At 36.7% G+C, this 10507-nt stretch overlaps 1 protein-coding gene across 4 annotated transcripts in view; it reads left to right on the top strand.

Moving 5' to 3' along the window:
- The window catches only part of Sclt1 (sodium channel and clathrin linker 1), a 113944-nt gene extending 106540 nt beyond the window's left edge, over positions 1-7404 (top strand). For 2 of the 4 annotated variants that reach the window (XM_029537884.1, XM_029537883.1), the window contains 3 exons: positions 2693-2771; positions 4927-5022; positions 6876-7384. In XM_029537884.1, the coding sequence (XP_029393744.1) occupies positions 2693-2771; positions 4927-5022; positions 6876-6938 (238 nt within the window). In that variant the 3' untranslated portion in view covers positions 6939-7384. Of the gene's footprint in view, positions 1-2654; positions 2772-4926; positions 5023-6875 lie in introns of those variants that run through there. The other 2 variants (XM_021196294.1, XR_003843709.1) reach the window with 2 other exon arrangements.
- Positions 7405-10507: the final 3103 nt, after the last annotated feature.

Here is a 10507-nt window from a genome sequence, read left to right as displayed (position 1 = left end):
GAAGAAGAAGAAGAAGAAGAAAGAAGAAGAAGAAGAAGAAGAAGAAGAGGAGGAAGAAGAGGAAGAAGAAGAAGAAGAAAGAAGAAGAAGAAGAAGAAGAAGAAGAAGAAGAAGAAGAGGAGGAAGAAGAGGAAGAAGAAGAGGAAAGAAGAAGAAGAAAGAAATTTGTTCTGATTCACTTCTTATGTAGGCATATAGGTCCTTATGCTAATAGATAAGCCGAGAACCTGGAATCTTAGCACACAGGGTTGTTTTTTCAAGGGGAAAAACTGCAATACCTGTTTTCTGCCCAGAAGCCTAGATGCATACCTGCATTCTGCCCTGGTGTTCTTTGCACTACCTGTGCCACCACATTGGGACCCCAGACCCTTATCGCGAGCTTGTTTTTCTCAATAAATCCATAGAACTTAACTTTATGGAAGGTGTCACATGTACTTTACAAAGAGTTTCAGTGTAGTCATGCCCAATCTTTATTTAGCTTGCTTTGTTCTTCAAGAGATGTATGTATGCTTTATTGTACACATAGGGTTGAATAATCACCAGAAAAATTTTTACCAAATTGTACTGTGCTTAAATACACTTAAAAGAAATGACTCAGGGTCAGACTCTTGAAGTTTGAACCCACACCAGCTACTTAGTCATGTTGAACCAAATTGCCTTCTTCTTTGCCATGGCTCATCACTCTGCTGGCTGTGGAGATCACAGAGACACCTGCACTCTTATATGACTACATTATATCTATCTCAGCCTCAGACTTTTGAGATTAGCTAGGCCCAGAGCAATATATGCTTGTTTGTTTAAATTAAAAAGATGACACCAGACAGAGTGACACTCATCTTTAATCTCAGCACTCAGGAGACAGAGGCAAGCAGATCTCTGTGAGTTTGAGGCCACTGTGATCTCTATAATTTTCAGGCCAGCCTCAAAGGAGGAGAAGGAAGAGGAGGAGGAGGAGGAGGCAGCAACAGTAACTCTGTGCATCAGATAACTTCAGCTTAGCAAGCATAAAAGATAGTGATGAAAATACAGTCTACTATGTCAAAATGGCATTGGAATATTTAATATTTGTAACTCCACCATGAAAAACAGTACATGAGCCTTGGTTTGTTTTTGTTTTGTTTTTGAAACAGAATGTTACTCTATCCCAGGCTGATCTTGTACTCAAGTTAGTGCTTTTGCCTGAGCCTTTTGAGTGCTAGTATTCCAAGCATGCTGGGCTCTGTGCTAAGCCTTAAGGACAAATTCTGTAGAAGCACAGTGGCTTATGAGTTTATGGCAGATACTGTGTTTAACAAGACATACTATTATTTCAGTACCTCATAACATCTCAGTGAGACTTTAACATTTTTAAATTATTTTTATTTGCCTTTTCATGATGAAACATATATATATATATATATACACACACACATACACCATATGATAAATTGTGATTATTAAATTGTGATGTCTATTTCTCTGATTGTCTGTTTTTAAGACAAGCTTCCCTTTTGTAGTTCTAGGCTAGCCTCAGATTTGTGATCTTGTGCCTTAGCCTCTAGTCTTCAGCATTACAAACATCTATCATCACACCCAGTGTGATATAATTTTTAAATTTTATTTATGTATATTTGTGTCTGCCTGTCTGTGCATACACCATATGTGTGTGGTGCCCACAGAGACAAAAAAAAGAGAGCATCAGAACTCTTAGAACTAGAGGTATAGGTAGGTGTGAGCAGCTCGATGTGGAGGCTGAGAACCTAACCCAGATCTTTTTGCAAGAACATCAAGTACTCTTAGCGGCTAAGATATATCCCAGCCCAAGGTTACAATATTTTTTTGTTTTGGGGGTTTTTTGGTTGGTTGGTTGGTTTTTGGTTTTGTTTCTGTTATTTTGTTTTGTTTTTCTTTTTAAGACATGATCTCACAGCATAGCCCCAGCTAGCCTAGAATCCACATGTAAACCAGACTGGCCTCAAACTCACATAAATCTGCTTGCCTCTGCCTCTTGAGAACTGAGTTAAAAGGTGTGTGTCACCAAACCTGGCTGTGATATAATTTTAAATTGTAGCATATATATCATTTAAGTTTACTTTCTGAACCATTTACTGGTTTTGATACTGGTCCACAATGTAACTACCCTAGAATATGCGTACATTTTACACATTAGTTACTTTTTTATTGCCGTGACAAAACACTATGACCAAGGCAATGTATAAAAGAACACATTTAATTTGGGCTTATGATGTCTTGATGGCAGAGTAAAAACATGGCAACAGGAATAGCTGAGCGCTCACATCTTGATCTGTAAGTAGAAAGCTCTGAGGGAGGACGCTGGGAATGGTATGAGTTTTCAAACCTCAAAGCCCACTGCCAGTGACAAACCTCTTCCAACAAGGGCATACCTCCTAATCCTTTCCAAATACTCCCTCCAACTGAGGGCCAGTCATTCAAGCATGAGCCTATAGTGTCCATTCTCATTCAAACCACCACATTTTATGAAGAAATTACTAAGTTATTTGCTATTAATAAACTTTTTTGTTCAAAATATAGACATGTCCCACTAATAATGATTCAGTCTTACATTGTTTTATTCTATTTTTAAGTATATAATATATATATATATATATTTGCATATATTTCCAAACTCCCTTTTTCAATTTTGTTTTGATCAGTTCTCGTCATATTCTCCCTGGCCCTTCTTGGTTATTAGGAGTGAACTGAGCCGACAGAAGCTTCATACCCAGGAGCTACTTTCTCAACTGGAAATGGCAAATGAAAAGGTAGCTGAGGTAAGAGAATGACTCCCCATCCCCCATTGTCATCCCCTTCCCCATCCCACCTCCTCCCCCAGATGCACACACTGTAGCATTTTAACTGTAGCAAATCATCTCTTACTTGGAAACAACCACATGACATCATCTATAGGTAGCCCAAAAAGTCCGTACTTAATATAGTGTGCTTTGAAAACCAGGCATTCCCTCTTTTTTCATGAGAATCTCTAAGATTGTTTTATTACCTAATTCCTCTTAATTTGTTTTACTCCATCACAAAAGGCACATCAAAAATACTTTTGTCTAATAGAGTATAGAAAAATAATATTAAAATAGATCTACCTTAGATTCATATGCAAAAAAAGAGTTACTCTTTTCCACCCCTATGGCTTTATAAAAGCAAACAGTTTCTAGGCTTAAGGCTCCTAGAGCTCTAGATCCTCATTTATGTGAATTAGCTTCAGATATGTGGGATAGAATCCTATCCTTACTGTCATCCACAAGAAACGTAGTGATATAACCACTCTTGAACATTGCTGATAAGACACTTAAAAAGTACCTAAAGATTTTATATTAAAATATTCCACATAATTTTCAGTACAGCAGAGTTAAGAATATTTGCTCGAAAGGAAACAAAAAGATCAGATTTATGCAGTCTGCACTTTGTTTTAGCCATTATGATAAATATGTATCATATATAGTCTGTTTATAGATATTAAAATGATTATTATGTACAACAGGATCTCTCCCCACGTTTTCGCTAGCATATGACATGCCTCTTAAAATGAAAAACTTAAATTTAATACATGAACAACTTGGTTAGTTAGTACAGCTGATATAGGTCTCTTCATAGGTCTAACTTTGCTTTTGGACACTATTAATTAAATAACCCAGTACTATTATTTCAGTGTTATATATTACTAGGCATGGCATTCACTGTAATCCCTTTTTGGTCGGGTATAAAGAATTATCTTGTGATTCATAGAAAAGAGGGATTTACAGTCATTCCTGTTTGGCCTTCTATTCTTTGAAATCAGTTAAATGCCAGAAAACCTATGTAATAATTTTATTCATACAAAAATAAATTTTTCAGGTACACTGTGCCAAGCAGGTAAGTGTAAAAAAAGAGCACATTTTCAGTTGACAAATTGTTTTTAACTTGTTGAGGTAGCAGTATGTAATGATGGCTTGATGTTGTATTATACTCCCTACTGTATCATGGTGTTACAAACAAGGCTAGTAAATAATGTAAAACTGTGTCTTCATGGTTCCAGAAGCAAGAATGTTACAGTGTTGGCTTCACAAATACAGGGGATTAGAACAGCATCTTTGGGGGACTATATTTCAATACATGGCAATGTCTAATAACCCTGTTGACCCTGATAGCTTCTGCAAGATGCAGATGTCCTGGGGAGCATAGAAGTAGAGTTCACTCCAACCCTTTACAGAAGATGCGGTTGTAAGGCCCAGTGCTTTCCTTCTAGGACCTGAAGCACCACAAGGTCAACAAACCAGAAACTCAATCTTGTTTGTATTTGTCATTCAGTTTGCTTTTAGGTTTGTCAAACTGAGTCTTTGATGATATCGGGGGAGGAAATAACTTAGGACGGTGGTTCTCAGCCTTCCTGATATTACAAACCTTTAATTCAGTTTCTCATGTTGGGGTGACATGTAAAATTATAATTCTCAATATCTATTTGTCTTTGTCTGTATCATAAAGTTAATTTTAATGCTCAAATCTGGAATTTTGATTCTTTAACTTAGGCTCAATCTGTTATATGCTTGCTGTGCAAAAATGTGAACCTGAGTTCACCTGCTACTTCATAACTGTAATTTTGCTTCTATTATGAGTCATAATGTAAATATCTGATATGCAGGATATTTGATATGCAATCCCTATGAAAGGGTCATTCGACACTTTCCGAAGGGGTTGTGACTCACAGGTTCAGAACCACTGACTTAGGAAGGAGTAAAATCAGCATTGTGATATTATGCCTGTAATTGGAAATTATATCCAAATATATCCAGAATATAATTGGAAAATGTAAATGTGGAGATAATGTTATCTTTATTTTACAAGTAGGAAATGAGATCCAGGTTTTTCATTGGCCAGTCCATAAAAGATGTAATATCATATTTGGATTTGAATTTGTTTTATATTTCCCCTTAAAAGAATGAAAAGTTAATTCTGGAACATCAAGAAAAAGCTAACAGACTTCAAAGGCGTCTAAGTCAGGCAGAAGAGAGAGCTGCGTCAGCATCCCAGCAGGTAGGGGACATCCTCATTACGCAGAGCTGATAAATAACCTTCATAGATGAAAAAGAAAGTTCTCAGAGAACAGTCAGCTGACCTGTATAAAAGTAATCTCTTTCTTACTTACAGTTAAAAAAGTAAAGCTGAAAAAATAAACATCAGTATCTTCTAGCTACACCTACATCTAAAACTACCATGTATCTCTGGTAGCCAAAGATAACTTTTAATTGAAATTTATTGAAGTAAAAACTTGATGTCATACTAGCCAGATTTGAAGTATATATACTTACATATTTGATAACTATGTGGCTAACAGGAAGATTGGGCAGAGCAGATACAGAACATCACTATCTGCACAAAAGTTCCTGCCACATAACCCTGTATGGGACATAACGTTCTGTCCAAAATCAGGTAGATACTCATGTCTGTATTTGAGAGTATCCTTTTGACATTTCAAACTGTATTTTTATTTTAGAAAACAAAATATTCAGGTTAAAGTTACCTTTATTGAATGTTCATTCGTATATAACCAAATGAATCCAAAATATAATAAAAAAAACTTAGCTATTGGGAAGTAATTTGAAAAATGTAATCTATCAATGAAATTCTAGAGTAAATATTAGGCAAGATGGATGGATGGATGGATGGATGGATGGATAAGTGGATGGATAAATGGATGGATAATTGAATGAATAGATGGAAGGAATGATGACAACAAAGCAAATTAAATCAAAACTGCTGTTAATTAACATTGGCTATAAGTGTACTGTTACCATCTGAGAACATTATTCTTAGCCAATGATGACATGGATAGTGCCATTTAGTAGCAAGTTGTTGTTGTTGTTGTTATTGTTGTTGATGATGATGATGGTTGTTGTTGTTGATTATTGTTGGCTTTTGTCTTTGTTTTGAGAGAGGGTCTCTCTATGTAGCCTGAGCTTCCCTAGAACTCACGTTGTCATCTAGGCTGACCTGGAATTCACAGAGCTGTGCCTAGCCTGCCTCTCCATCCTAAATGTTGACATGAAAAGCACCACACCTAACTTTCCCTCTAATTTTAAAAGGTTAAGAATCCATACAAATACTCAGCACTAAAATATGAACAAAACTGTGTTCAGATAGGAAAAATGTTGCAAATATTAAGAAAAATAGAGTGAATCTAACATACAATTATTTCTGAAGCAGATAATCTAAGTGAAAAGGAAAATAGACTCAGACTTTTCAACTCCTAAGAGGTGTGATTGGGTGTATACGTTCACTTAAAATAGATATATGTACAAATACTTTACATCTGCAGGTAGCTGTAGGTGGTACCTCTTTCCTATAGTTTTGGAACTCAGGGCTTATGCTGATAGGTCACAAGATTCAAGGCTAATCTAGACTACATAGTGAGATCCTGTCTCAATAAATAAATAAACAAACAAACTGAAGAGAGAACTAGAGTGAAGGACAGTTTGGGAAAGGAAACCTGCCTTATGCTATGTGTTGTTTTGTATTGTTCAATCTTTTTATCATATTAACCCCAGTTAATATTCAAACATTTCTTTCCCATTAGACTTGTCTTCCTTAAAAATCTGTAATGATCTGGTTACCAGCTCTGCTTTATTGCCCAGATTGAATTTATGTTTGAGACACCTTGCTGATTAACTTTTATCTAAATGGTTTTCACCATCTGTGGAATATAGGAATTCAGAGTGTATCACTCTGAGCGATAGACGGTCACATTTGGCATGCATTTCTCTAGTGTGATGCAGACCCTCCCCTCAGGTGACTTGCTCACTGTGGGCTGTGATGCACCACACTGGGCTCTGTCTTATCTAGTACTCTCCACAGAGAAACTACTTACTGATTGTTTATTTTGTTTGCAGCTCAGTGTGATTACAGTGCAGAGAAGAAAAGCAGCTTCCATGGTGAATCTGGAAAATATTTAAACATATTCATAGTTCACTGACAGAACTGTAGAGTTGGGAAAGCTGTTGTACCAAACGTATTGACATGGAGAAGCCTGCCGAGAATGGGGAAGGCTTGTGTCATTTTGCATAAGCATTTTCCATTCTGTTTTGAGGGTTATTGGAAAACAGAACAGTGACAGCTTCTTGTAAGTAGAAAACTATAATCCTATATTGGAGACTCAGTAGAGAATAAAGCCAGCTGAGAACTCACTGCCTTCATCAATGTGTCTATTTTTAATTTCCTTTTTTCCCCTCCTTGGAAGAACATAATATTTTCAAGAGGTTTAATAAAATCCCTAGAATTTGATATTTCAGATTCTAAGATTTGGAGATTTAATGTCTCATTTTTACTCTTAATTCATTTTTATAATTCTTAAGATTCTATTTTACTATGAACTCATAAATGTAATAAATTATGTATTTTGTAAAATTATGTTGTCATGTATTTGAGTGCATAATTGTAATGATTTATTTTTAACTACATAGTTTTAAGAATTTGTAGACATTGACAGCATTTAAGGGGAGGAGTTTATTCTTTTCTTTTTCTTCAAAGTTTACTAACCAGATAGAGATCTAAAATTCTAAGTCTGTATAGCTTTGAGTTGTAGTTCTGCAATGCTTCATAGATTTATGTACTTACTTACTCTGTTTTGAGCTTCCTGTGCACTGGTATAACAGACATCTGAGTAACCAGCTAGAAGGCTTTAACAGTTTTCCAAATAAGTCGGAAGCAGTAGGAAAATACTCCTATGTGTGCATTTACCCCCAAAGTTTAGGAATGGTGCTAACAAACTGACAGACAGACAAACTGGCAGGAATCTTTGTCAAGGAGCTGGGAATTGAAGTCAAGAAAATAGAGGTGTTTGCCTAGAGCCTTCCATGATCTGGCTAGCAGCTTCCCAAACCACTCTTTCCCTTTCTTCTTGTGCTCTAAACTTGGTGGCCCTCTTTAATTTTGTGGGTGTAGCATCCTTTCTCCCATCAACAAAGTGTGCACATACTTATGCATTTCTATGAGACCTTCAGATTTCAAATATCACTTTTTCTAGGAAGGGTTCTCTAACTTGAGACAAGGTGAACTCTCTTGTTATATTAGTGTTTTTAACAGTATGCTTTTTGTCTCTAGTTGCACTTGTCAATAGTTGTATTTTTTTTTTTTTAACTCTTGGCAGATCCTTGATGCAAAGTAATATTTCCTCTCATTCAACTAAGTTCCTGGCATGTTGAGGTCAGGAATAACTGTCCATAAACTAAGTTTTTAAGAACAGGATCACACAGAATGGCCCCATTTGTTACATGAGATGAGGACTCCTTTGCATCTAAGAATAACCTCTCCAGTTATCTCTTCCTTGATATTCCTAGTATTCTCCAAAGGAAGGATAAGCTATCAAGTGTGTCATTCTGGCCTCTGAATTTGTTAATTTCTAATGTGAAAATGCTAGTGGGCTTTAACATTTATGTATTGGTCAAACTTAACTTCATTTACAAATACATTATCATTTCTGTGAACTGTGTTTTAAGTAATATAGAAAATGAATAGGAAAGAAAAAAGAAATTGCCTAAATCTAAAATTGAAGCAAACATAGCTAGTTCATCTTATTTATTCATGCATCTTTTATTATGTCTCCCTGAGAAAGAAAGGAGATATGATTACCACTTCTTTTCTTTGTGTACAAATATGCAAATTGGGGCAGTCTGTAGTCTCCTAATTCTTTTCTGTGTGAGAACTCTAAGTACCCCACATACAGGAGAAAATTAGCAGCAATTTGGCCATTCATTTATTCAGCAGATACAATTTCCTAGCTATACTGTCTTTTTAGAGCAACTCTCAAACAAATCATCATAAAAATCATTTAAATATTACATAAATCTGGTTTGGGGCCATAGCAAATTTGAGCATTTAAAAAAATAATAATAACAAATTTTAGGGCTCAGCAATTATGAGCACCTGGCGCGCGTCTAAGGACCCCAGGTCAGTTCCCAGAACCCACACAGGGTTGCTCACAACCACCTGAACTCCAAACTCCAGGAGATCCAACCCCCTTTTCTACCCTCTATGGGCCCTTGCTTTCATGCACACATAACAACAGTAAAAGGACACACATGTATAATTTAAAATAAAAATCCTTTTAAAAAATAATAAATTTAAATAATATAAACACAGAACTCACATAAAATCCTCAAAAATATAAAAAATTAAAACCAAATGAGCAAAGCAGCAAATTTAGCTAGGCACTGTTCTTCACATCTTGGTAATTCCAGTACCAAGAATATGAAGCAGAAAGATGCAAAACCAACTTGGCTACATCATGGATTCTGAGTAAGCCTAAGCTATAGAGTGAGCCCTTTCTTGGTGGTTTTTTGTTTGTTTGTTTGGTTGGTTGGTTGGTTGGTTTTGTTTTGTTTTGTTTTTTGAGACAGGGTTTCTCTGTGTAACTCTGGCTGTCCTGGAACTAACTCTGTAGACCAAGCTGGCCTCAAACTCAGAAATTTGCCTGCCTCTGCCTCCCGAGTGCTGGGATTAAAGGCATGTGCCACCACGCCCAACTGAGTGATGAGCCCTTTCTTAAAACAAAAAAATAACAAAGAAAATGGTATTGAGGGAGTTAAGTAATAAATTTCTAATATGCTTTTTTCAAAATAATTTGTCAAAATAATTTTGTTTAGGGGCTCAGGAGAAGGTTCCACAATTAAGAACACTGGCTGCTTTTTCAGAAAACCTGGGATTTGGATGCCAGCACCCACATGGCAGTTACCAACAAACTTTAACTCCATTTCCAGAGGATATGACATGTGCTACACACATGTGGTGCATAGGCATACATGCAGGCAACACATCCACACACAAAACTAATTATAAAATTAACTGTTTAATTCCCCTAACCATGTACCTATACATATGGTTTTACAGACAGAGATGATAATTGTCTCTTCTGTCAATTAAGTCATAAGAATGTTTAGCATTTGTGGTAATATTAATGTTGTCATTTATATGTACATGCCCATGAAAAGAAAGTAACTATGTACATGCCCATGAAAAGAAAGACATCAAAGTAAAAAATTTTTACAGTGCTATAACCTTTTTAAAAATTTTTAATCTTTTTTTTTACACTCCAGATTTTATCCCCCTCCCAGTTCACCCTCAGACTGTTCCACATCCCATACCTCCTCCTCCCCGGCCTCCACCCCCCATCCACCATCCCCCATGTCCTGTCTCCAGGAGGATGTCCCCACCCCCACCCCTACCTCACCAAGCCTCCCCACTCCCTGGGGCCTCCAGTCTCTTGAGGGTTAGGTGCATCTTCTCTGACTGAACCCCAACCCAGCAGTCCTCTGCTATATATGTATTGGGAGCCTCATATCAGCTGATGTATGCTGCCTAGTTGGTGGTCTAGTGCCTGAAAGATCTCCCAGGTCCAGATTAATTGAGACTGCTGGTCCTCCTACAGGGTGGCCCTCCTCCTCAGCTTCTTCCAGCTTTTCCCTAATTTAACCACAGGGGTCAGCAGCTTCTATCCATTGGTTGGGGCATCTGACTCTTTCAGCTG

The sequence above is a fragment of the Mus pahari genome, chromosome 4, assembly GCF_900095145.1.
Source record: "Mus pahari chromosome 4, PAHARI_EIJ_v1.1, whole genome shotgun sequence".
Taxonomy (NCBI): Eukaryota; Metazoa; Chordata; class Mammalia; order Rodentia; family Muridae; genus Mus; species Mus pahari.
Note: the sequence above shows the minus strand (reverse complement) of the source record. Positions and strands in the feature narration are given on the sequence as shown.